Here is a 27,982-nt window from a genome sequence, read left to right as displayed (position 1 = left end):
AGGGTCAGCATGATCATTTTAGCAAAGTACAAACCAACTAGGATATTTAGAGGGATTACTTTGAGTGTATTACTACCCTGACAAGAAACTTTCCAATTTATTACCATGGATGTATTTTCCATTTTTAAGTCTTAGTTTTTTTCATCAGTGTTTTGTTGTCTACAGAATATATGTTTTACACTTTTTTACTTAATATAATTCTAAGTATTTTTGATGCTCTTCTAAATATAAACATTTTCTTTTGATTTTATTTTTGATTTGTTAATAGCTAATATATAGAAATACCAGTTAATTTTTATGCATTTATGTAATATATTTACGGTTGCTGTGTTTCTTGTGTGTGTGTTAAAAGTGTTAGTTGCTGAGTTGTGTCCAACTCTTTGCAACCCCATGGACTGTAGCCTGCCGAACTCCTCTGTTCATGGAATTCTCTAGGCAAGAATACTGGAGTGGGTTGCCATTCCTTTCTCCAGGGGATCTTCCTGACCCAGGGATTAAACCCATGTCTCCCACATTCTAGGCAGCCTTTTACCATCTGGGACACAAAGGAAGCTTATTAGTATTCTCCAGAGAAGCAGAATATATCATATATAGATAGATAGATATACATATAAAATCAGTGTATATATCGTTAATATCCTAGCTCAACCAAAGAGACAAGTTTATCCTTTCTCCACCATTTTTATGCTATTCAGGTCCTCAATGGATTGTATGTTACCTACCCACATTGAGGAGAGCAATCTACTTCTCTGAATCCACCAATTCAAACTAATTTCATATAGAAACACCTTCATATCCACGCCTCAAAGTGATGCTCAATCTAAGCATCCCAAGGCACCAGTTGATTCATAAAATTAAAGATAACAGTGCTAATAATTTTTAAATTAACTTTATTAGGATTTTCTATGTGAAATATTATTCTATCATTTGTTGTTGTTGATTCGTTCAGTCATGTCTGACTCTTTGTGACCTTATGGACTACAGCATGCCAGGCTTTGCTGTCCTTCACCATCTCCCAGAGCCTGCTCAAACTCATGTCCATTGAGTCAGTGATGCCACCAACCATCTTGTCCTCTGTCGTCCTCTTGTTCTCCTGCCTTCAATCTTTCCCAGCATCAGGGTCTTTTCTAATGAGTCGGTTCTTTGCATTGCATTAGGTGGTGAAAATGTTGAAACTTCAGCTTCAGCATCAATCCTTCTAATGAATATTTAGGATTGATTTCTGTTAGGATTGACTGGTTTGATCTCCTTGCAGTCCGAGGGACTCTCAAGAGTCTTCTCCAACACCACAGTTCAAAATCATCACTTCTTCAGTGTTCAACCTTCTCTATGGTCCAACACTCACATCCATACATGGCTACTGGAAAAACCATAGCTTTGGCCAGACAGACCTTTGTTGGCAAAGTAATGTCTCTGCTTCTTAATACACTATCTAGGTTGGTCATAGCTCTTCTTCCAAGGAGCAAGTGTGTTTTAATTTCATGGCTGCAGTCACCATCTGCAGTGATTTTAGATCCCAAGAAAATAAAGTCTGTCATTGTTTCCACTGTTTCCCCATCTAATTACTATGAAGTGATGGGACCAGGTGCCATAATCTTTGTTCTTTGAATGTTGAGTTTTAAGGCAGCTTTTTCACTCTCCTCTTTCACTTTCATCAAGAGGCTCTTTAGTTCCTCTTCACTTTCTGCCATAAGGATGATTTCATCTGTATATCTAAGGTTACTGATATCTCTTCCAGCAATCTTGATCCTAGCTTATGCTCCATCCAGCCTGGCATTTTGTATTTTGCATTCATCAGAAGTGGAAATAATTTTACTTCTTCCTTTGCAATCTGAATAGCACTTACTTCTCTTGCTTGTCAAATTATCTGGTAAGATTTTCTGTACTGTGCTAATAAGAAACACATCCTTTGTTCCTGATCTTTGGGAGGAAGCATTCAGTTTTCAGCATAAAATAAGATGTTAGCTGTTGGATTTACATAGAGGTTCTTTATCAGAGAATAAGTTGATTTGTGTTTGTGGTTTGTTGTAAGTTTTTACCATAAGTTTTGTTGGAGTTTGTCAAATGCTTTTCTGCATCTTTTGAGATGATTGTGTGATTTTTATTCTTTATTCTATTGATACAGTGTATTTGGCATAATAAACCAATCTTGCATTTCTTGGTTAAATTAGATATGTGTACTTTGGAGGTAATTGTTAAGAATTGATATACATATTTGAATATTTTATAGAATTCATCATTAAAACCAAATCATCTTCAAATGCTTTTTTAATCAACTTTGCTATTTAATGAGTTTTTATTTATTAATGTATGATATAATATCCTTGGCTTATTTTTTGTATATGCTCTTTCTATATGTTTAAGAGAGACCAATGTTAATTTTTGAAAATTAGAGTTTGTCACTTAAATGCTTTATTATCGGTCCTTATTAGTGATACTAGCATACCGTCACAAAGATATTGGTAAATGTGACCAAATTTAGAGAAAGAAGCAGATCTTAATCTTTTGAATTAAGAGTAAAAGACATACCTCACAATTTTAAAATGGACTGATGAAAGGATCAAAACTAAAGAAACTATATAAACAAAAATCATCTGATGAAGTATAAAGAATAATCTAATGGGCTCGCTGTTTACCTTCGTAATTATAATGAAAAGAGCTTTGTGTTTCTTTTACATTGTGGTATGTGCTATAATTGAATAATAATATCATAACTAAATTTTATAATCTATTGAGTAATAAACAATAGGCTTTCATATAAAAATATACCTTGGTACTTAAGAATATATAGCCACAATATGGCTTTGGATTCTGACTCTGCCACTTATATACTATATGATCCCTTGGCAAATTATTTACCCTTTATACTTCACTTTCCTTATTTATAGCTTGAATCTCATAACACATTTCTACTAGGTATTCAGAAAATGTGTATTGAAGAGGCATTTACATATGTTAGATGTGACTGTTGGTTGCTAAGTAGACACTGAATAAGAGAAATATTGTTAATCCACCATGGATGCTGTTAAAATCATGCATTTAGATCTATTTTTGTGTGTGTGTGTGTGTGTTGCAATTTTTTAAATTATTTTTCTCTTGCTAGCTATCACTTTTTTTTTTGCACTTGACTATTTATTTATTTTTTTCTGTTCTTTTTTTTTGTTTTTACTTTATTTTACTTTACAATACTGTATTGGTTTTGCCCTACATTTTTAAATGTTTCGTTCAGTTATTCAATATCAGTTTGATTCTTTTTTAAGTAATTATAATATTACAATTGCATTTTTATTGTTTCATGTATTTTGTGTGTCTTTTTGCCTGAATTTTTATTAAAATTAAATTAAAGGTTTTATCTGCTAGCATTACTTTCCGCATCATCTGTGGGTCTGCTTCATTAATTTATTTTTTATCTGGTTATCAAAGATTTAATTCTATTTTTTCTCATGCCTAGAAATTTTTTCTTGAGTGCTAGATATATTAAATAAGATGATTGATGTTAAAAACTTAGATAAAGACCTGGTAAAGTGTCAGAAATGTAGTACAGAGTCAATAAATAGTAAAGATTATTGCTATTCTTTATTATCCTCAATATTTTATCTAGAAATTTGTATTTATGATTGAAGTTAGTCGTGGAAATAATGTATGTTTTCAAAGACTTTCAAATGTACTTTAAATAAAAGCTGAAAGAAATAAATGCATCTGTTTCATATTGTTAAGTACATTTTTCCTTATCTTCTTTTAAAATGTATTTTAGAGTATTTTTATATGTGAAAATGGACAAAGAATTTTATTACAGCTTCACCTATTATTAACATATAACATTGTATAGCACATTTGTTACAACTAATGAAACATTATTAATGTGTTATTGGTGGTGGTTTCGTCGCTAAGTCATGTCCAACTCTTTCGATCCCATGGTCTGTAGCCTGCCAAGCTCCTCTGTCCATAGGATTTTCCAGGCAAGAATATTGGAGTGGGTTGACATTTCCTTCTCTAGGGGATCTTCCCGACCCAGGAGTCGAACCCAGGTCTTCTGCAGTGCAGGCAGATTCTTGACCGACTGAGCTATGAAGGAAGCCTAATATGTTATTATTATTAACTAAAGTGTATATTTTCTTCAGATTTCCTTCGTTTTTACTTCATGTCGTTTTTCTGATCCAGGATCCTCTCTAAAATAACAGATTGCATTTAGATGTTACATCTCCATGGGGATCTTTTGACTGTTACAGTTTCTCAAAATTATCCTTTTTTTTTGACAAAATACTTAACAGCTTTGAAGAATACTAGTCAGATTCAATTTTAAATTTTCATGAAAGGAAAACATATTGCTGAAATGTTCAATGTATTGTTCACTATTCAGTAAAAAATGATGTATTTGTATAATTTATGAACAAGTAGGATTCCAAAAATTCTTAATGAAATGCAGAAGATTCTAAACTAGTCTATAATAGTCAAATGTGTGGAAGGGAGTGATGAGGGATGAACTTTACAGTCTAGTCTTGTATAATGAGTTTCATCTGCATATTTGGTTAATAGGTTGCTAATTGAAGGATGATACTCAACCCAAGAATGTCACAATACATAGTATCCATGGACAAACCAGATGAATTGAATGGAAAGAGAGCCCTGGCCACCCTTAATATAGTTACATGGAGTATATCCTGAATTACCTGAGCATAATTTTTTTTCTTTACTTTTAAGGTTTCGATTTTGATCCTGTTCAAGCAATCTACTTAACTAACTTTTGTTAAAACAGAAAAGAAATATTTGTAGCAGAATAGAATTAGATGGTTTATTTTAAATTTCAATTTACCAAATTTCATTATTCATTATTAATATATATGTATTGGATACGTGTATATTTTACTATGCTAACTTGATAGCTTCTGATGCTAAAGACTATTATAACCTCTGCATCTTATACACTGATCTAATAGAATAAAGCCATCATAATTTGAATGTTAAGAGGTGCATTGTTACATAAGAACATTTTATTTTTGCAGAACTATTATGGAGCTGCTAAGATGATTTTTTCTGACAACCCACTTGGTCTGACCTGTGGAATGGTATGCCCCACCTCTGATCTTTGTGTAGGTGGATGTAATTTGTATGCCACTGAAGAGGGACCAATTAATATTGGTGGATTGCAGCAATATGCTACTGAGGTATGTAAGATGTACAATTGTTTTTTCTATCCCTGAAGCACGAAAATCTTAAAATAACTTTAATCTTTGAAGCTTTGTTGATATCCAGCATTTTTAGTGTGATATACAGCTACAGTTTAAGTATTTTGTGCCATAAACGATGTTTTTATTCAACAACTTGGCTTCAAAAATGAAATTTCTAAAACCATATGTCAAATTAATTGTAATCCCAGAAGGTTATTAAAATACTTTCACTGAAAGCTATATAAATTGGAGTATCTGAAAATAGAATTTATTCATTAACTTTACGTTGTAGTGTGGCTAGGGGGTCCCATTATGGAAAAAAAGAAACAAACTATCTTAACTGTTTTTTTTTTCCTGAAACCATCTTTAATCTTCACAGCTTGAAAGAATATATCAGCATTCTTCTGTAATATTTTTTGAGAAATAGAGGTTATAGAATTATCAAAAACCCTCAAACTGAATAATATTTTTTAACATTATATTTTGTGAACCTATGGATTGAAAGCAGGTGTGTTTATTGTATGCAAATTTATAATGGAATAATATGAAAACATTTTGTCCCTATTTTTCTTATAAGTTTGAGCCATGTCTTTCTTTTTTAATGAATCCTTTTTAAATGACTTTGAAGCTCTGAGACATCTTATTCTCTCTGGGGTCTCCTTTTTGGAGTCAACTACCAGATCAATTCCTGTGTATCATTTAAATGATCAGCTTATATGGAGGATACAGTAGAATTTTTGTAATCCATGGGGTCTGTTTGGCTAGAAGACCGAATTAAATAACCTGTCAGCACTAGATTTTTAATTAATGACTTCTCTGTCTGATGTTGTCAACTCAAACACAACGTATTCTTTCTTTTTAGGACCCTTCTCATAATATCCCTCAAGCTTAAATCTTACTTTGCTTTTAGTAATAAATCAGGTTTTTATTCCCTTCCTGCTTTCTGACAGGTTAATTCTAAGGAAGGGCTCCTGGGAGTGAGAAAATAGAAACAATTTGAGGTTGTGAGTTGTTGCAATAAATTCTTGGGTTTAATTTCTTTTCCTACCAAATTCAAAATTGCATTAGTTTACCTGACCAGTGCAAGGTATGATCTTTACAACCTGAGACAATCCCTAGTTGATGGAGAAGATTCACTTGAATTCTTCCACATTTTTCTTTGGGGACTCATTGTTTCTTCATTAAAGCGGGGCAGGCTTGCAAGGATGTAGTAAGTAAAAGGTCACACAGAATCTATATAAACTAACACTGCATTTCGAAGCAAAATCAGTTAAAATAATGTTATTTGTCTGTGGTTTGGACTAGAGAGGGCGGGAGGAAGAGGGGAGAAGGGGAAGAGAAAGGAAACAGTGAAGGTGGGTGGGGAGAGTGGAGAGAAAGGGAAACACCATTCCTCTGAGAACTCTGTTTTAATGACGTTGTACCACTGCTTTCCAAAGCAAAGTCTACTTATTTCAGACGTAGCATAGATTAGGATGGTATTAGATGCATTTTAAGAGACTCATGGAATTTAGATAGGAATGTATCTTCTTATTACATTCCATTTATGCTTCTCATTACTGTGGCTTCAAATATATCTATCAAATTATAAATAAAAATCTCCTAGTGGAACTACATAGGAAGGCTTTTCTTTTCTTTTTTTTTTTTTAAGTTGACCACTTAGAGCAATTTATTTTAGAGAGTTCCTTTAAAGGGTTGTTTACTTAAATTTACCCAACAGTCAAAGTTGTTGTGAAGGTAAGCAGTAATGGATTCACAGATATAGGAAACAAACTTGTGGTTACCAAAAGGGAGAGGGAATGGGGGTAACAAATTGGGGATATGGGATTAGCAGATACAAACTACTATGTATAAAATAGATAAACAACAAGGATATACTATATAGCACAGGAAATTATTATTTTATAATAACCTAAAGTAGAGTATAATCTGCAAAAATACTGAATCACTATGCAGTATCCTGAAACTAGGGCTTCCTAGATGACACAGTGGTAAAGAATCTGCCTGCCAATGCAGGAGATGGAAGAGATGCTTGTTTGATCCCTGGGTCTGGAAGATTCCCTGGAGGAGGAAATGGCAACCCATTCCAGAATTCTTGTCTGGGAAATTCCATGGACAGAGGAGCCTGGAGGGCTTCAGTCAGTGGGTTCCAAAAGAGTTGGACATGACTGAGCATGTATACACACACATAACCTGAAACTAACACTAAATCAACTCAATGAAAATAATAAGCATAATTCAGTGAATTAATTGACTGCCACTATTAACAGTATAACTTAAAAAAATAATTCTAAAATAAAAATATTAAATGTTATAAATAATAGTATGCAAATACCATTACGCTTTCAAACTGCTAAACTATTGATAGGAGTACTTAAGTAAAAGCTGAACGTGATGCAAATAACTTGTTTGTTTGATAAAATAATGATTGATTTTTGACTTTTAAAGAATTATAAATCTATTTTTCAACCAAATTAAGCAAAGGTTAGGAGAGCAGTGTAAAATAGTACGGTATTTTTCAAAAACGTTTTTCCTATAATTTATATGTGTATATATTCCTATAATATATGTGTGATTTCTGAAATATCAACCCCATAGTCTACCTTTATTATTTAAATCCATACTTTAGATGATACCTTTCCATTTAAACATGGGCATATGATTTAGGACATGTAACAGAAATGTATGTAGTATGTAGTAGGAAAGGAATAAACCACATAAAGGATAGCATGAGGAGGATCAGGAGACCAGCTACTTTAACTACTTTTGTTTTGTCCTGTATTGTCAATCCTATGCTGTGCCCACATCTGCAGTGACTTTGCTTCATACACTTTTGCATACATGTGAGACAGACAGGCTACAGAATGATTCTAGATCTCTCTAGGGGGCAGTTTTTTCTTAGTTCACTTATGTATAACAATAGTGCTTCAAATAAATAATTTGGAAATAATAGCTTGCTGTGGATTTTCTTATCAATTTCATCAGGGTCTTAAAATTTCTCTACATAGATATAATACTTGAAATTTTTATTTTGACATGTCTTTGATCATTTAGTTGACTTCTTAAGAAATCATATATTTATCACATTTAAGTAACTAACTAGACTCTCATTGCCTCTCAAATTTAACTAATGAATTGCTACAAAAGGATAATGAAGAATGCATCTTTCTACTAATTTCCCAAAGTTTGAAAAATAATTATAAATAGAGAATTAACTGCATGTCAAATCACTTCCTTTCCACTGATGTTAAAGAGTTTTAGGAACAATTTAGAAAAATTAAAATTCCGAGGTTCTAAAGTTTGACTTTAAATCTTAAAATGAATGAGGCTCAGAGGATTAGTACTTAAGGTTGCTGCCTCAATTATGAATTTTTAGGAATACGTTAGATTATGAAATTGGTATTGGAAAACAGTACTTGTTTTTCACAGTAAATGTTCTATGGGATTATATTAATACCCATTAAACATACTGTTTTGCATGGCATATACTCCTAGCACTGTACTTTGAATTTACTTTTTATACTTTTAGTTAAGAACAGAACTGAGTTATTCTTTAGATTTTTCTTTAACTGTATTTTTCAGGTCTTTTATGTCAGCTCTCATTTGAAATACCCTATTTTTTCCCATCATCATATGCTATTTATACACTATCATTTGCTATTTGTATTTATTTCTATATTTTATTGAATAGATGTAGTTCAAATCAAATTGACCAGTGCTTACAGTAAGCACTGGTCAAATAATAAAAACTACACTGATATAATTCAAACAATCAGATATTACGAGGCTACATTAAGAGGCTACATTAAGTAAACTAGTAAAATTATTTGAATGACATCAACATGTTTTGTTAACTGCTGCAGTCAATAGTTTAAAGAATTGTGAGTGAAGAAGGAACATGATTACTTGAGTTAGTGATTATTTTAATAGGATAAATATTCCTACGGTATCTTCAACTTGAACATGGAGTCGCTAGCAGCTTTAAACTTCTGATGTCCGCAGTTATATTGGCAGAGGATATAGAGACACATGTACACTAATAAACAATAGAATGTTATGTCTTTTTTCAAATAATGTATTTTTGTGATGCATCTTCCCATCTATCAAATAGATAAGTATAGAAGAAGAAAAAATTAGGTGTAGTCCTCATATTAAAATCAATTATTGCAAAAAAGCACATAAACTGAAATGTGAGATTAGGTATACTCTATGTCTTATGTCAGTTGCTTTATAAGTTAATCATGCAAAAGACTGGAAAATGAATGAGAACACTGTTAACAATTAATGCAGTGCAGCAGAAGCAAACCAGCACTATCCCAAGAAAACTGGCTTATATGAACACCACGTGTATTACACTCCCAGTAGGTGAGGATTTAATTAATCAAACAAACACTGATTGAGCATTGATTAGAATTAAGCATTGTTGTAGGCTGCTTCTACATACTACATGTCCTGAAATTCCGTAGTGACTTGATAAGGCATAGGCATTTACATTAGCATCTGTAGACTAATAATCCAATCTCCATTAATATTCCTTGTTTGGTTCCAGAGGTGAGTAGATCTTAGTACAAAAAAAACAGGATCAGATGGGGGAAAATGTAGAGTCATAATACTGTATACTTGCATAGCACCTCAATGCTTTTTTGTAATATCTCATTTAAAAATATTGATAACCATTAAGACATGTAAACTTGCTAATATTTTCCCCATTTTGGGCTTTAGGAAATGAAGGATCAAAATGCTTCTAAACTGTGGTTAATTAGACAAACTCCTTTAGTACTGTACTTAGAACTTGATGATACTCAAAATAACCCTCTAGATAAATGTTATCATCCTCATGGTATGTATGAGTAACAAGAGGCTCACACAAATTCACATGTAATAAAGGGCAGATATAGAGTAAAAAGCCTCAAATTCCTTTTATTTCATAAACCCTCACTTGCCCCACCTAATATTAGGTCATTATTACAAAGTCAAAGTAAACTTGAATTTTCTGGCTGCAAGCTCCCAGTGTTACACCTTGTTGTCTCAACCACAAATACCTCAGTTACTGTGCCTTGTTGCTGTTGTTAGTCATGTAGTCATGTCTGACTCTTTCGTGACACCACTGACTATAGCTCTCCAGGATCCTCTGCCCGTGGGATTTCCCAGGCAAGAATACTAGAGTGGGTTGACATTTCTTCTCCAAGAGTTCTTCCCAACCCAGCAGCTGGACCCAGGCTCTTCTATGTTGCAGAGGATTCTTTACTGCTGAGCCACCAGGGAAGCCAAAATGAGGTCATTACATCATTTTCTGTTATACAAGAATCAACTATTAAACTAGGTTGTGTAAGATGAATATACATGGCTTAGTAATTTTCTTTATTTGCACATGTTACCAAAAAGCTTTTGTTTGTTTTTTTTTTTCTTTTTTCCTTGCCATTGAAGGATTATTATACAGGCAGTATTCACGTTTTGTGGGGTCTGAGATGATAAACTCTGAGTCCCTTCCTTGAAGAATTACACAGAATAGTACTATCTGCATCAATGCAGGGCCTTGGAAGAGGCCTATGCAATTGAGAGTCCTGAAGTTTAAGCTTTTAAGTTCATTAGGACTTAAGTTCATGTTCATTAGGAAAACCTAAGCTTGATTTTGTGATAACTGGTCTGTAAGTAAATTTGAGAATGTGTCAGTCACATTTATGTCACAGTTTGGCAAAGTGATCAGTAAGATCTGCCAGTTCATGTGCCTGTTAAGATACGTTATCATGATAATGGAAAATAACAATTTTTGTGGGTAATGGTACTTATGGCTAATATTTTTGCAGTTCACCTATAAATGGAATATGGATTAGTAATAGTTATTAGATTGATACCTCACACTTTCTTTATTGTCCCAAACTTATATCGTCTTTGATAAAACTTCTCAATACTACTCTTATCTTAAAAGTGTTATAGTTTATGAGTACTGTTCACATAAAAGAAAAAAAAGTGTTTCTAAAAGAAATAAAGATGTACATGAATATACTTTAAACATTAATAAAATCAATAGTTCATATCAATAAAATCAAGAACGTGGCTCTTGGAGATGCAAACACAAGTAAAATTTGTTCAGGCCTCATTTGTGTCTCCCCTTTCAGTCTTAATGAAATGATTAATATGGAGGAATAATGTCTTGATAGATTTAAATATTTGACATTGTTTTCCAAAAATCTTTGGAAATCTGTTAAATATCCTCAATGCTGGCACAGTGATGGATAATAAGACTGCATGACTGGACAGATTGCTAGATGATTTTTATCACAAAATTTTAGTTTGACTTAAAGCTATACATTAGTATCTAGAATTTTAACACATAAAAAATAAGTTTCAGTGATTTAGTGCAATAATATTTGAATTTACCAAAACCGCATGGTTCTTAAGGTTATTTGCTATTAAAGTTTTTGAATTTTCTCTTTATACGTTCAAATATATATACTCTTGGGGGCACCTTACTGTGTAGATGGCTGGACTTTCACTGATTTGAATCTTAAGAACTTAAAATGTGTAGTTTTTCATAAATATATTTGATGAATAAAGCAGTAGTAATGTATCAGCATGAACCATGATGCTGTGAGTTAAAATTTAAGTACCCATTTGCTCCAAATGGTAATGATAAATGACACATGATAGGCACACAAGGAAATGAATAGCTGAAGTATAAAAATGTAGATAAATACCTTTTGGGGCCAGAAATAGTATAGAAATGTTGTTATTGTTGGTTAGTCACTCAAGTCATGTCCAACTCTTTTGCGACCCTGTGGACTGTAGGCCTCCAGGCTCCTTCATCCACGGGATTATCTCAGGCAAAAATTGTGTAGTGGGTTGCCATTTCCTTTTCCAGGAGATCTTCCTGACTCAGGGATAGACTCTGCATCTGCTACTTTGGCAGGTGGTTTCTTTACCACTTAGCCACTAAGAAAGCCCTGATATGGAAACATTCAATAGTAGATAGGGGACTTGGACCACTGCCTACTAGTCTCTACATAAGCAAACCATCAGGGGCTGCTGGGGAGTTTGACTGCTATGGGGTAGTAGGTACCAAAAGCTTTATGCATAGTAGAGACCTGGATTCAACTACCCCTGGGAGAAAGTTTGAAAAAAAAAAAAAAAAAGAATAGGGCTTGGGCTGGTATGAAGGTGCAGAGGGCTCTGTCTCAGTGTTTTAGGCGTGTGCCTAGTGGCCCGGTAACTTGCTTCTATATTGTCTGTAAATATTACCTGGAGACTGGAGCTCTGGGCCTCCAATAAGAAACTTGGTTCTGCAGTGGTGGAGAGGGAGAGGAGTGACACTGGGTGGAAGCTGTTGTGTACTTGATGTAAGAAGCAGGAGGGTAAGTGCAAAAAACAGAAAATTTTCTCTCAGTGTAAATCTAAAGCCTAAAGTTCAAAACAATGTTAGAAAAACTAGTTCAACCAGTTTAAAAAACTACTTAACCAGTGATAATCAAAAGACTCAAACTACAGATGATTTTATCCTAATGAAACCAAATAATATCATATTCAGGCCTTTTAAAATAAATAGAAAATAATATCCACATAAATAAGGTAAAATTATTAATAAAACTGAATTTGATATGAAATAGTTGATTAGAAATATTCACTGAAATAAAAATACTAGTAAAACTTTAAATTTAGAACCAGGTTAGAAATTGATGTAGAGCAGTCTTAAAGCAGTCTTAAGGCAGTTGTAGATGGTTTTCCAAAAGAAAGGAAAGATATAAGTTCCTCATTTAGAACACAATTGTATTATTGTGAAATGCCAAGGTTCTTGAAAGAATAAGCTTCTAGGGGGAAAAAAAAGATTATTCTAAAATCAACAATCTGCCCTCAGACTTCTCATTAGTATCCATAGATGTTAGAAGCCAAGAACACAGTGTTTTAAAGGACTAGTATTTCTAGTCCTTTAAAGGACTGTATTTCTCCCTCAACAATACAAACATAAATAAAGATATTGTAAGCATTTAAAATCTAAGGTGGTTTGTCACTCACCTTATTATAAAAATTCTTAAAAAAATTATTCTTCAGCATAATTGAGACAAACTTGGAATGAAAGAGGGATGTAAGAAATGATGATGCAAGGAAACCAGAAAAATATAGTCATAAATAAAATTAACTATTGACTGTAGAAAAGAATTACAACTCATTTTGGGGTGTGAAAAATAAAGATAGAGATAAAAGTTTTACATAAAATTGACAAGGAAGGTGTTTGAGGTGGGAGTCAGGGGTCAGGTAGTCAGGGGTGCTAAGGGCCTTTTGAGAGAAGAGAAATACTTGATAATGGGAATATGTTTTTTAAAACATTGAAATATCTGTGTTAAAAATTAAAAAAGGTAATCACATAAAATCAAGACCTACAATTTGTAATTTGTAAGCAGTCATAGAAACAAAGATGGCTGAGATGGTAGAAAACTTAATCCAGTGAGAGACAGAAAAGGGAAAATAAAAATCAAGAGCATGAGGAGGAAATACAAACCATAGGAAACAGGAAACACAAGGCAGATAGAAGAAATAAATGCAAATATATTATTAACCACAAAACTTACTTTTATCAAGTTTACCTATTAAAACATAAGAGGCTCTATTACAGATTAAAAATGAATACTTCAAGCAACTATAAGATGTTTAGAAGAGAAAGCCATTATTGTAGCAAACTTGAAAATAATGTGTTGAAAAAAGAAATACTATGCAAATACTAACCATGATAGTTTGCCACAGCTGTTAAATGAAGTTTCAGTGCCTTTTGTTAAACCTGTATGAAAGTACTCTTCATTTAACAACACTGAATAAAAGATGGTTAGCTAAAAAAAAAAAAGTTAATGTAGTGGTATTTATATGTAACAAAAGTGGACTTTCAGAGAAAATATATTAATAAAAATAAAGAGAAAAATAAATAATGAAAAGAAGAATAAACATTCTTAAAATTACATTACAACATGGCCTTACTTAAAATTTTTAAGAATTATTTGAATTAAACTTATTAGATTGATTTAATAAATGTATAAAAGTTTCTGTATCCAACTAACAGAGTGAGTGTGACCTTTTCAGGCACCTGTGGAAAGAACATTTATCCAAATTGACCATGTACTTTCAGAAATATATATATGTGTGTGTGTGTGTGTGTGTGTGTGTGTGTGTGTGTGTGTGTATAGTTTTCAGTTAAATACATACAGACTACATTGTTTTCTACCACACAACTAAATTAGATATAAAATATCAAAGACAAGAGGAGAAGGGGATGACAGAGGATGAGATGAGTGGATGGCATCACCAACTTTATGGACATGAGTTTGAACAAGCTCCAGGAATTGGTGATGGACAGGGAAGCCTGGCATGCTGCAGTCCATGGGTCACAAAGAGTCGGACATGACTGAGTGACTGAACTGAATTGAACTTAAAATATAAAAATATTATCAAAATGAAGGCAATAACAACAGATTTAAAGCGCATTTGTTGAAGAGGTTGTCACAATAGAAATTATAAAATATTTAGACTGAATAACACAATTTCCATTGACAACCCATAAAATGTAGCCAGTTATTTTTAAACGAAAATTTGTGATTTTACATGTTTATAACAAAAAAGATAAAGATAAGCGGGTTTCATTTCAAGATGCTGGAGAGAGAGGAAACAGGTTGGGGAGGGATGTTTTAGTGGTGGTGGGGTAGTAAATTATGAAAAAAAAATGGAAGAAAGATAATGCAAATAATACAAATGAAAGCAAAAATGATTATGGCCTACAAAGAAAACCTGACTCTTTGAAAACAGATCGAAGTGAAGTGAAGTCGCTCAGTCGTGTCCGACTCTTTGCGACCCCATGAACTGTAGCCCACCAGGCTCCTCCGCCCATGGGATTCTCCAGGCAAGAATACTGGAGTGGGTTGCCATTTCCTTATCTGGCCATATCATATAGTAACCTGTATATTTCAGTTACAGCTGCCTTCTAATTACTGTTCTTTTATTATTTTATTGAACTGCTTATGAGTAGTTAATCGTACTCAAGCAGTTAATCATTTTTCTAGGAAAACCATGTTAGCAAGCAATTGGAGCTGAATCGGGGAAGATCTCTCTAATCTACCATGTCTCCGTCACTCTCTGTTGCTTGCCTGCTCTCCTTTCATCCCCAGCAAGCTGTAAGATGGATTGCCTGGCCCCCAACAGGTTTATTTTCCAAACCCAGCATTGAAAATATATTTGAGTGACTAACTAGATGCTTGCAGTGTCTGGGTGCTAAGGACACAGTGATGAACAAGATAAGAATGATGCTAACCCTCAGGTAGCTTATTGCTTACTGAGAAAGACAAACTATTAGGCAAATTATAATGAAGTGCAGAGGGGAGCAGTCAGACAGTACTGTGGGAGCCAGTAGCTAGGAAACCTAACAGATTTCCTAACCTATCAGGGAGGGTAAGCTGAGTTGAGAAAGTGAAATTTAAACTGAGTCCTGAAAGGTATACATCATGTCCAGTAGAGTGAGGAATAGGTGAGAATTCAAGTCACAGAGAACAGCATGAGCAAATCCCTGAAGGCACATAAGTGTTTGTACTGATTAGTTTGAACCTGCATATGATTTTGGATCAGTAACGTTGCTCACAACCAAAGTAATCACACCTATGCTTTTGAATTGTTTTTTTTCAACCATTTATTTCAACTGTAGCCTTAAAGCATGAATAGAACACATAGCCTAATCATAATAAAAATATGAACTATAATGTAATAACAATAATTTAGGAATCAGTTCTGCTGTGCATAAAATGAACAATTGTACCTAACTTTGAAGAGTTTGGGAGGCTGAAGATATAAAGGGTTAAGCACTCAAGAGAGTGCCTTATAAAGAGAAAGTGTTAACCTCCAGAGGTTATCATCATTGATTTACTCAGTCTTCACAATAAATTGTTGAAATAATTATTACTCTCTGAATTTTAGAGCTGACATTTAGAGAGGTAAAATCTTCTCCACAATAACACGTGTCATTTTTTTAAAGATTTAGTTAAGGTGTTATTTTTCCTCCCTTCTCGGATAAGTTTTCTTTCTCACTGGTTCCAAGAGCACCGTGTATAAAAATGAACCCTACACATTGGCAGATTACATTGTAATAATTTTTCTGTGTTTAAGACATATGATTCTTCTGTTACCCAGGGAACTACTTACTGGAAGGTCTATGTTTGTCTTACTCATACTTGTGTCTAGAGGGCACATAAAGATATTTACTAAATTAAGGTGGAAATTGAATAGAACAGAACATTCTGATTTTGCATCATATAATATTTTTAGCATGCCAGATATGTATTACAACAATGACTCTTTTAAAAATAAGATAATAATGAAACATTTAAAAAGTCACTAAATGAATTGACAGTTAACTAAAAACGTACCATTGTATGAAGTTTTCCTTATTTCAGATATGTTAAAAATATACTTCCCACTTTTAGTGTCCCTTGTTTAATTATTGTGGAAAAACTGTCAGGTAGCCCAAGAATATTTCTTTTCAAGGGATGAGTGCAGGGCATACTATGTACTCAATGTTTCTTTTGACTTCTTTCACAAAAGGAAGCACGTTACCAGGAAAATTACATAGAAGCGTCTCCTAGAAGCCATGTAATTTGAGGTAACGTACTTTTGGATGCACAAATAACAATCTCTCTCCATTCAGGCATTCAAAAGGTAACCAGACTGGCATATTGCTAATTAAATAACTCAAAGAAATTGAAACCAGTGAAGTGAAAACCAGTGTATTATTTGTGTTAAGATTTCTCTTAGACCTACACTGATGAAATAATATCCCTTTTGAAATGACCAGAAATTATGTTTTATTCTATAATAAAATCAAGTTAAAATACTTGCAAAAATATAACACTCTTATGGGATGTGTAGGCTACAGCTAACCTTTTACCGTGTATCCTTCAAATGGTAGAGATATTCTGGAATTTCCAAAAATATTTTATTTGTCATGATTTCCCTATGGTTTACATGTGGTATTTCTTGGTTAATAACAACAAGTAGAGCAATTGGGGAAGAATTATAGCTACCAAATATTTCTGTTTGTTTTCACTATTTATCATTTTAGAAAGTAAGAAAGATTAAAATGAGGAAAAACTTACCCTCAGATTAGAGTTGGTAAATGTCTTTGCCTTTACCATATTATGTTCTTTTCCGTTTAGAGAGGACTATATAATTATTAGAAATTTATACTCTTTCTGTCTCCTTCATGTGAGGAGGCTTGGGGGAAAAATCACCCCCAAGTGAAATACTGGCATCTCTCTGTCTCAGTCTTTAAAATCAGGATAATTTCTCCCTTGCCTCAAAATGTGAAAATTATAGAGGAAATAATAATAAAGTCAATATGGAGTGATTAAAGGAATGCCCTTTCCAGATGGGTGAAAATTTAGAGATCACAGGACTATTATGCAAGGAGATCTATTTTAAATACTCCTCAAGAAGATTATTCCCTTACAAATAACAGATAGGTAACCATCCTTTTGTATCACTGAAAAAGAACTATGTGTGGTACTCATTTATTGAGGCCTATCACTGGAGTTCAGAGAACAGGAATTTTGAAATTAATCAAAATCGTGTTGGATGCCTACTATGTGTTATAACTCCACTATGGCCTGACATTCACTACAGATGGGAGGAAAAACACTCAGATTAGCTTTGCACATATTAACTCATTCAATCCTCATAGCAGCCTGCAGTTCAGTTCAATTCAGTTCAGTTCAGTCGCTTAGTCGTGTCCGACTCTTTGCGACCCCATGAATCGCAGCACGCCAGGCCTCCCTGTCCATCACCATCTCCCGGAGCTCACTCAGACTCACGTCCATCGAGTCTGTGATGCCATCCAGCCATCTCATCCTCGGTCGTCCCCTTCTCCTCCTGCCTCCAATCCCTCCCAGCATCAGAGTCTTTTCCAATGAGTCAGCTCTTTGCATCAGGTGGCCAAAATACTGGACCTTCAGCTTTAGCATCATTCCTTCCAAAGAAATCCCAGGGTTGATCTCCTTCAGAAGGAACTGGTTGGATCTCCTCGTAGTCCAAGGGACTCTTAGGAGTCTTCTCCAACACCACAGTTCAAAAGCATCAATTCTTCGGCGCTCAGCCTTCTTCACAGTCCAACTCTCACATCCATACATGACCGCAGGAAAAACCATAGCCTTGACTAGACGGACCTTAGTTGGCAAAGTAATGTCTCTGCTTTTGAATATGCTATCTAGGTTGGTCATAACTTTTCTTCCAAGGAGTAAGCGCCTTTTAATTTCATGGCTGCAGTCACCATCTGCAGTGATTTTGGAGCCCCCCAAAATAAAGTCTGACACTGTTTCTACTGTTTCCCCATCTATTTCCCATGAAGTGATGGGACCAGATGCCATGATCTTCGTTTTCTGAATGTTGAGCTTTTAGCCAACTTTTTCACTCTCCTCTTTCACTTTCATCAAGAGGCTTTTTAGCTCCTCTTCACTTTCTGCCATAAGGGTGGTGTCATCTCCATATATGAGGTTATTGATATTTCTCCCGGCAATCTTGATTCCAGCTTGTGTTTCTTCCAGCCCAGCGTTTCTCAATGTACTCTGCATAGAAGTTAAATAAGCAGGGTGACAATATACAGCCTTGACGTACTCCTTTTCCTATTTGGAACCAGTCTGTTGTTCCATGTCCTCTTCTAACTGTTGCTTCCTGACCTGCATACAGATTTCTCTAGAGACAGGTTAGGTGGTCTGGTATTCCCATCTCTTTCAGAATTTTCCACAGTTTATTGTGATCCACACAGTCAAAGGCTTTGGCATAGTCAATAAAGCAGAAATAGATGTTTTTCTGGAACTCTCTTGCTTTTTCCATGATCCAGCAGATGTTGGCAATTTAATCTCTGATTCCTCTGCCTTTTCTAAAACCAGCTTGAACATCACGGAGTTCATGGTTCACGTATTTCTGAGGCCTGGCTTGGAGAATTTTGAGCATTACTTTACTAGCGTGTGAGATGAGTGCAATTGTGCGGTAGTTTGAGCATTCTTTGGCATTGCCTTTGTTAGGAATTGGAATGAAAACTGACCTTTTCCAGTCCTGTGGCCACTGCTGAGTTTTCCAAATTTGCTGGCATATTTAGTGCAGCACTTTCACAGCATCATCTTTCAGGATTTGAAACAGCTCAACTGGAATTCCATCACCTCCACTAGCTTTGTTCTTAGTGATGCTTTCTAAGGCCTACTTGACTTCACATTCCAAGATGTCTGGCTGTAGATTAGTGATCACATCATCATGATTATCTTGGTCATGAAGATCTTTTTTGTATAGTTCTTCTGTGTGTTCTTGCCACCTCTTCTTAATATCTTCTGCTTCTGTTAGGTCCAGACCATTTCTGTCCTTTATCAAGCCCATCTTTGCATGAAATGTTCCCTTGGTATCTCTAATTTTCTTGAAGAGATCTCTAGTCTTTCCCATTCTGTTGTTTTCCTCTATTTCTTTGCATTGATCATTGAAGAAGGCTTTCTTATCTCTTCTTGCTATTCTTTGGAACTCTGCATTCAGATGCTTATATCTTTCCTTTTCTCCTTTGCTTTTCACTTCTCTTCTTTTCACAGCTATTTGTAAGGCCTCCCCAGACAGCCATTTTGCCTTTTTGCATTTCTTTTCCATGGGGCTGTTCTTGATCCCTGTCTCCTGTACAGTGTCACGAACCGCTGTCCATAGTTCATCAGTCACTCTATCTATCAGATCTAGTTCCTTAAAACTATTTCTCACTTCCACTGTATAATCATAAGGGATTTGATTTAGGTCATACCTAAATGGTCTAGCTGTTTTCCCTACTTTGTTCAACTTGAGTCTGAATGTGGCAATAAGGAGTTCATGATCTGAGCCGCTGTCAGCTCCTGGTCTTATTTTTGTTGACTGTATAGAGCTTCTCCATCTTTGGCTGCAAAGAATATAATCAATCTGATATCAGTGTTGACTATCTGGTGATGTCCATGTGTAGAGTCTTCTCTCGTGTTGTTGGAAGAGGGTGTTTGCTGTGACCAGTGTGTTCTCTTGGCAGAACTCCATTATCCTTTGCCCGTCTTCATTCTGTACTCCAAGGCCAAATTTGCCAGATACTCCAGGTGTTTCTTGACTTCCTACTTTTGCATTCCAGTCCCCTATAATGAAAAGGACATCTTTTGGGGGTGTTAGTTCTAAAAGGTCTTGTAGGTCTTCATAAAACCGTTCAACTTCAGTTTCTTCAGCATTACTGGTTGGGGCGTAGACTTGGATAACTGTGATACTGAATGGTTTGCCTTGGAGACAAACAGAGATCATTCTGTCGTTTTTGAGACTGCATCCAAGTACTGCATTTCAAACTCTTTTGTTGACCATGATGGCTACTCCATTTCTTCTGAGGGATTCCTGCCTACAGTAGTAGATGTAATGGTCATCTGAGTTAAATTCACCCATTCCAGTCCATTTTAGTTCACTGATTCCTAGAATGTTGACGTTCACCCTTGCCATCTCTTGTTTGACCACTTCTGATTTGCCTTGATTCATGGATCTGACATTCCAGGTTCCTATGCAATATTGCTCTTTACAGCATCGGACCTTGCTTCTATCACCAGTCACATCCACAGCTGGGTATTGTTTTTGCTTTGGCTCCATCCCTTCATTATTACTGATCCAGTTTACAGTTTGAGGAGTCTCATGTATGGGGATATTAAAGTCTTTATTCAAGGACTTTACCATGAGAATGATAGAAGTCAAGACTCAACCCCGAGAGTGTAATTTTAAAGCCAGTCCTCTAAATATATTGCCCTCTGAGATGAAGTTTACAAAGTTTTATTTAAATACTCACTTCATCAGAAAAAACTACTGCTATCAAACTAAGGGAAGGGGAGGAATCAGGTGCAATAATAAGTGGAAAAATAACAAAATACTGACCCATCTTCCGTTTATGAGTCCATTTTTGCTCAGCTGTTCAAATTACTGTTAAGGACATTTATGTTGGTTTTGATTTTAATTTTGAATTTCTTCTTTTTAAAAACTTCTCTTTTTTTACACAAATTTAAGTTTCCTGGTGAAGTCACATTCTTATAAATTCATTGTAGATTTTCTGTATAAAGTCCATTTGTGATAACAACATGTACTGAATTATGTATTCATATCTATCTATTTTCTGAGTTATTGGCAGTTCTTAGTTAATGATAGACCTGGGATTTTTGATCAGAAGCCAAGCCTTGTATATGAAAATTTGTAGACATTGTGGTTAACTTATTTACCACACAAGATTCCCCATTTCATCTGGTAGGTAGACAGGAGTGAGACCATATCACCCTTATCTAAATCAGGAGCTGAGCTGACTCAGGCTGGGTTGCATGTCTACCTCTGGTCTGCTCTACTTGCAGAGTATAACCCTCCATAAGTTTCATCTGTCTGCTAAGATGTTGACTAGGACTTTCTCTTCTTTAGCTACTCCTCTACTCTAGTTGTTTCATTTGGTCCATCAGAGTGCAGAAGGCTCCCTTCTGCTTTGCATGCATCCCAAGTTGCTTTAGTTGTGTCTGACTCTTTGTGACCGTGTGGGCTGTAGCCCTGCAGGTTCCTCTGTCCATGGGATTCTCCAGGCAAAGATACTGAAGTGGATTGCCTTGCCCTCCTTGGGATCTTCCCGACCCAGAGCTCGAACCCATGTCTCCAGGGCATTCTGCACTGGCAGGTGGATTCTGTACCTCTGAGCCACCTGGGAAGTCCCCCTTCTGCTTTATAGAGACTTTTCTTTTTAATTGTTATTTATATTCTTAGTCTTTTTCTTATGAAGTATAAGAATTGATCTTTTCTATACTTTCTGCTTCTGGTTTCTAGCCTCTTACATTCCCCAAACCCTGTGTCACTCTAGTCCTAGATTACCTAAGATCTCTCTTGCTCTTTCTTCTGAGCCTTGGTCTTCTATCTATAAGATTCCTCATTTTGCTAAAAAGTCAGCGATTCCCTCAGGATAAAAGTTAACTCCTATACTGTCATCTCACTTCTCTGATGTTCTCTTTTTTCCTGAGATCATGGCTCCTCTAGTCAGGGTTACTTCAGAGGCTATCCAGTGCTTCCAACATATTTTTGAAAAGTTATCCTTCAAAAACTAGTCTGTTACAACCAGAAACAGATGCCATAAATTATTTTCTGAATGTCTGCTTGCCAGGATAGTGCTCACTGCTGGTTATACATGGTAACATGTGTCTAAAATATTTAAAACAGTAAATAAGTTGTATGTGTACATTTTTATATCTGACCTATTCTCTGACTCAAGAACTAATGTTCTGCTGACTAACATGGACACATGACACATATGGTAGATGATTTTCTTAGTAGTGTACAAAGTGTGATTCAGGAGCTCAGAGGAGGAATGCTTAAGTTGGCCCAGATAGTGGAGTAGAAAGAGTGAGTCAGGAATGCTTCCCTGAAGTGTGACCTTAGGCAGAAATTTCAAAGATTGAGAAAGAGTTAGTCGAGCATAAATTGTCATCAACTGCACCCAATATGACTTCTAAATATCCTATGTTAGTACTTAAAATATGTTTATTTCTATTAAAAGCATAAGTGAATTTGAAACATTAAAAATACATTTGAGAATGTAAAAGCTATCTTAAAAATTTTAACCATGCCAATTAATTTCTCCATAGGTATTCAAAGCAATGAATATCCCACAAATCAGGAATCCTTCTCTGCCTCCCCCAGAAAAAATGCCTGAAGCCTATTCTGCAAAGATTGCTCTTTTGGGTGCTGGGCCTGCAAGTATAAGTTGTGCTTCCTTCTTGGCTCGATTAGGCTACAATGACATCACCATATTTGAAAAACAAGAATATGTTGGTGGTTTAAGGTAATTTCTACATTTATTTCATGTTCATAGTGTTAAAAATAATGGGGTAAAACAATTATGAATATTGTTGGTTTGTAATCATATAGGAACTTCAGGTTCACAGATGGTATTTTAACTTTTCTTTTTTCCAAATGCTCAAATTTTGATTTCATCATTCACTTTCAATTTGCAGTTGGCTTTAAGTAATATTTATTTTAAAATTTCTCTCTCTAGTTCTGTGAATTTAAGAAAAATCACAGCAAAATATTTTATGAATAGAGGAAACAATCATATGAAAGCTTATTTCATCCCTGTGAATCTTTCCCTTAATGGAGATATATGTGAGTTTTGCAAATTAGAGAGGGGGAAACCTACCTCCACAGAATATTGGATGATTCATTTCAGTGTGTATGTAGATGTGTTGTCTTGGTCATGTATTTTCATTCTCCAATCTCTTTACGTCTTGCGTTTGATTACAATTAAGTTAGAGACTACTAAAAATGTTCCATTTTAATGTACCTTTATGCAGTGTTTTATCTCATAACTACCATATTACTATTTGCTATTAAGCAACATCATTGTTGTAAACCAGGATTCATCACATAAACATTTATTCCCTTGAAGTTCCACACACTAGTATGGAAAATATTCACTGTGTATAAGTGATTTTCAGATATTCATATCGGGTTGGACAATGAATGGAGTTTACTTTATTTAAGATAAATGGACTCTGTAGAATATATAGTGGAAAAAAGGCAGTCTTTTCAATGAGTGATGTTGGGCAAGTTGGACAACTATATGTAAATCATTAAACTTAGAACACTTCCTCACACTATATATATAAAAATAAACTCAAAATGGCTTAAAGACGTAAATAAAAGACATGACACCATAAAACTCCTACAAGAAAACATAAGCAAAGCATTCTCTATCTGGTATAAATCTTACGAATATTTTCTTAGATCAGTCTCCCAAGGTAAAATAAATAACAACAAAAATAAGTAAATATAACCTAATCAAGCTTGAAAGCTTTTGCATAGCAAAGGAAACCATCCACAAAACAAAAATACAATCTGTGGAGTGGGAGAAAATATTTGCAAACAATATGACCAACAGAGTTTAATTTCAAAACAGCTCATACAACTCTATGTCAAAATAAAATAAATAACTCAATTAAAAAATGAGCTGAAGACCTAAGTAAACATTTCTATAAGAAAGACATACAGAAAGGAACAGGTGCATGTAAAGATGCTCAGCATTGATAATCGTTAGAGAAATGCAAATCAAAACGACAGTGAGGTATCATCTCACACTGGTCAGAATGGTCATCCTTCAAAAGTCTACAAATAACAAATGCTGGAGGAGTAGTGAAGAAAAGAGAACTGGTCTGCACTCTTGGTTGGAATGTAATTTGGTAGAGCCACTATGGAAAACAGTATAGAGGTTTCTTAGAAAACTAAAAATAGAGCTGCCATATGATCCTTCAATTCCATCCCTGGACAGATAGCCACAAAATATGAAAACTCTAATATGACAAAAATGCATGCATCTCAGTGTTCATAGCAGCACTCTTTACAGTAGCCAAGATATGGAAGCAACCTGTGTTCATTGACAGATGAATGGATAAAGTAGCTGTGGTAAATATGTATACAATGTAATATTACTCAGCCATAAAAAGAATGAAATATTGGCATTCACAGTAAAGATTATCACACTAAGTGAAGTTGCAGTAAAGATTATCACACTAAGTGAAGTAAGTGAGACAGAAAAAGACAAATATTGATATCACTTATATGTGAAACCTAAAAATAATTTAAATAAACTTATTTACAAACCAAGCCTCACATAGAAAACAAACTTATGGTTACCAGAGGGGAAAAGGAGGGTGAGAGAGATAAATTAGGAGCTTGGGGTTAACAGATACAAACTGCTCTACAAATAGATAAGCAACAATGATTTACTGTGTAGCACAGAGAACTTATTTCAATATCACGTAATATCCTATAATGGAAAAAAATCCTAAAAATTATAAACTAAATGGAACTTTATAGTAACGTATTTTATTTAGGATCATAAAAAATAAAATTTATTTTAAGCAGGGACTGGATATTCCTTAAAACATTTGATGTAAAAATGAGCAAGAATTTGCATGATAATTTGATAATATTACTCAGTTTATTTTTTTCCCCTAAGTGTGTCATTTTGCAAAAGAAACTCATTGATTATAAAAATATATCCACACAAAAAAAAAATTAAAAAAAAAATAAAAATATATCCAGTTGGCGTATCTGTTGCTTTACTTAGCATTTAAATTTTGATGGCTACTGAACTATTTTTAAGCAACAGATTTGTCATATTTAATAATCAGAATAAATTAAGTTGCAACTAAAATATATGTTGTTTTTACATCATATGGCACCTGTAAATATGTAATAATAGGTATATAAATATCAACATTGGTACAATGACAATATGCTAAACTCCAAGTAAGCTATTATTAATATAAAACTATTAAACTAAATCATCAAGCAAAAATATCACATAGTATGAAGACTCTTTAGAGAGGATATGAAGCTTAAACTGAAGAATAAATATCCTGATAGCCCAGAAGTAATTATTTTTCTGTATTGATGTTTCACTACTTTGAGTTTTAAGGTATCACACATACTTTGTAAATTTTTCTGCTGGAGAGTAAAATACCTAAAATATTATTTTTCTGGAATTATTTAGGCTTTTATTTTTAATGGCATTTTACCACAGCTTCATTAATTAGGAAAAACATAATCTATTAGCAACATATATATAAACACTGTACTTTTTTTCAGATATACCCATCAACGAATATGTGAGCTAGTTTAAAAAATATGAACTTAATTATTGGGTAGCTGTATAGACTAGAAATGGCAACCCACTCCAGTACTCTTGCCTAAAAAATTCCATGGATGGAGGAGTCTGGTGGGCTACAGTCCATGGGGTCGCAAAGAGTCAGACACAACTGAGCGACTTCGCTTCGCTTATAGACTAGAAATAATCTTTTTACACTTTAATTGCATTTGCACAAGCAGCTTGAAAAGAAACAATCCCTGTTTGTGAATTATTTTGTTGACAAACTTGGTAGAAGATTTTTGTGGTTGTTAGTATCTCTATTTTTTATGCAGAATCAGTTCAGTTCAGTTCAGTCGCTCAGTCGTGTCCGACTCTTTGCGACCCCATGAATCGCAGCACGCCAGGCCTCACTGTCCATCACCAACTCCCGAAGTTCACTCAAACTCACCTCCATTAAGTCGGTGATGCCATCCAGCCATCTCATCCTCGGTCGTCCCCTTTTCCTCCTGCCCCCAATCCCTCCCAGCATCAGAGTCTTTTCCAATGAGTCAACTCTTCGCATGAGGTGGCCAAAGTACTGAAGTTTCAGCTTCAGCAATCATTCCTTCCAAAGAAATCCCAGGGCTGATCACCTTCAGAATGGACTGGTTGGATCTCCTTGCAGTCCAAGGGACTCTCAAGAGTCTTCTCCAACACCACAGTTCAAAAGCATCAATTCTTCGGCACTCAGCTTTCTTCACAGTCCAACTTTCGCATCCATACATGACCACTGGAAAAACAATAGCCTTAACTAGATGGACCTTTGTTGGCAAAGTAATGTCTCTGCTTTTCAATATGCTGTCTAGGTTAGTCATAACTTTCCTTCCAAGGAGTAAGTGTCTTTTAATTTCATTGCTGCAATCACCATCTGCAATGATTTTAGAGCCCAAGAAAATAAAGTCTGTCACTGTTTCCATTGTTTCCCCATCTATTTGCCATGAATGATGGCACCAGATGCCATGATCTTAGAGTTTTGAAAGTTGTTTTTAAGCCAGCTTTTTCACTCTCCTCTTTCACTTTCATCAAGAGGCTCTTCGATGAGAATTCTTCATCAGGTTCTTCTTTGCTTTCTGCCATAAGGGTGATGTCATCTGCATATCTGAGGTTATTGATATTTCTCCTGGCAATCTTGATCCCAGCTTGAGCTTCATCCAACCCAGCATTTCACATGATATACTCTGCATATATGTTAAATAAGCAGGGTGGCAATATATAGCTTTGACATACCCCTTTCTCAATTTTGAACCAGTTCATTGTTCCATATCTGTTTCTGTTAACTTCTTGACCTGCATGCAGGTTTCTCAGGAGGCAAGTCAGGTGGTCTGGTATTCCCATCTCTTTAAGAATTTTCCACAGTTTGTTTTGAGACCCACACAGTCAAAGACTTTAGCTTAATGGATGAAGCAGAAGTATATGTTTTTCTGGAACTCTTTTGCTTTTCAATATAGTTTTTCCTATATAAAAGTATACAGTTTTTAGTATGCATTATCACACACACATACATATGTGTTCTATAATTATATAGAAAATATATCTACTTTTCTATATAGTTACTGAATACATATGTGTGTATGATGTACATATCAAAAACTGTATACTTTCAAATAATTTTTAAGATTTTCTTCTCTAAGACATTTATGGAATTGCTAGTAAATAGATCAAATAACTATTGTGATAAACTTAAATGTGTAGGAATTACTTTTGATGAATTCTCTGCTCAGTATTTGTTTTTCATTGTTTTTATTTTTACATCAATTTTTACTGTTTCTGTATAACCCATTCATATTTTGTCATGCACATAAAAATATGTATTTCCTCACACGCATCTTATACATTATGAAAATACCCTTTGAAGAAATACTTATTCCTTTAATACTGATCAGTAACACGTGTTGCATTTTTAAACTGCTGATTTTTCCACAAATGTTTCTCTCTTTTTTTTTTTAGTACTTCTGAAATCCCTCAGTTCCGGCTACCATATGATGTAGTAAATTTTGAGATTGAGCTTATGAAGGACCTTGGTGTAAAGGTAAGTGAAAAATATAACATTTATGTATTGCTTTAAAAGAAAGGAGTAAGCTCCATATTGAAGATTAACAGCAAAATGTCACACACTTTAGGAAAG

The 27,982-nt window shown here is 34.6% G+C and overlaps 1 protein-coding gene across 1 annotated transcript in view; it reads left to right on the top strand.

The window, feature by feature from the left end:
- The window catches only part of DPYD (dihydropyrimidine dehydrogenase), a 926,917-nt gene that overhangs the window by 237,840 nt on the left and 661,095 nt on the right, over window positions 1-27,982 (top strand). Inside the window, exons 5-7 of the mRNA XM_005678060.3 lie at window positions 5,004-5,165; window positions 22,817-23,013; window positions 27,805-27,886. Of these exons, the coding sequence (XP_005678117.1) occupies window positions 5,004-5,165; window positions 22,817-23,013; window positions 27,805-27,886 (441 nt within the window). The remainder of the gene's footprint in view (window positions 1-5,003; window positions 5,166-22,816; window positions 23,014-27,804; window positions 27,887-27,982) is intronic.

This window comes from Capra hircus, chromosome 3 (genome assembly GCF_001704415.2).
Source record: "Capra hircus breed San Clemente chromosome 3, ASM170441v1, whole genome shotgun sequence".
Lineage (NCBI taxonomy): Eukaryota > Metazoa > Chordata > Mammalia > Artiodactyla > Bovidae > Capra > Capra hircus.
The sequence above is the reverse complement of the archived record's forward strand: the minus strand, read 5'-3'. Positions and strand labels throughout refer to the sequence as shown.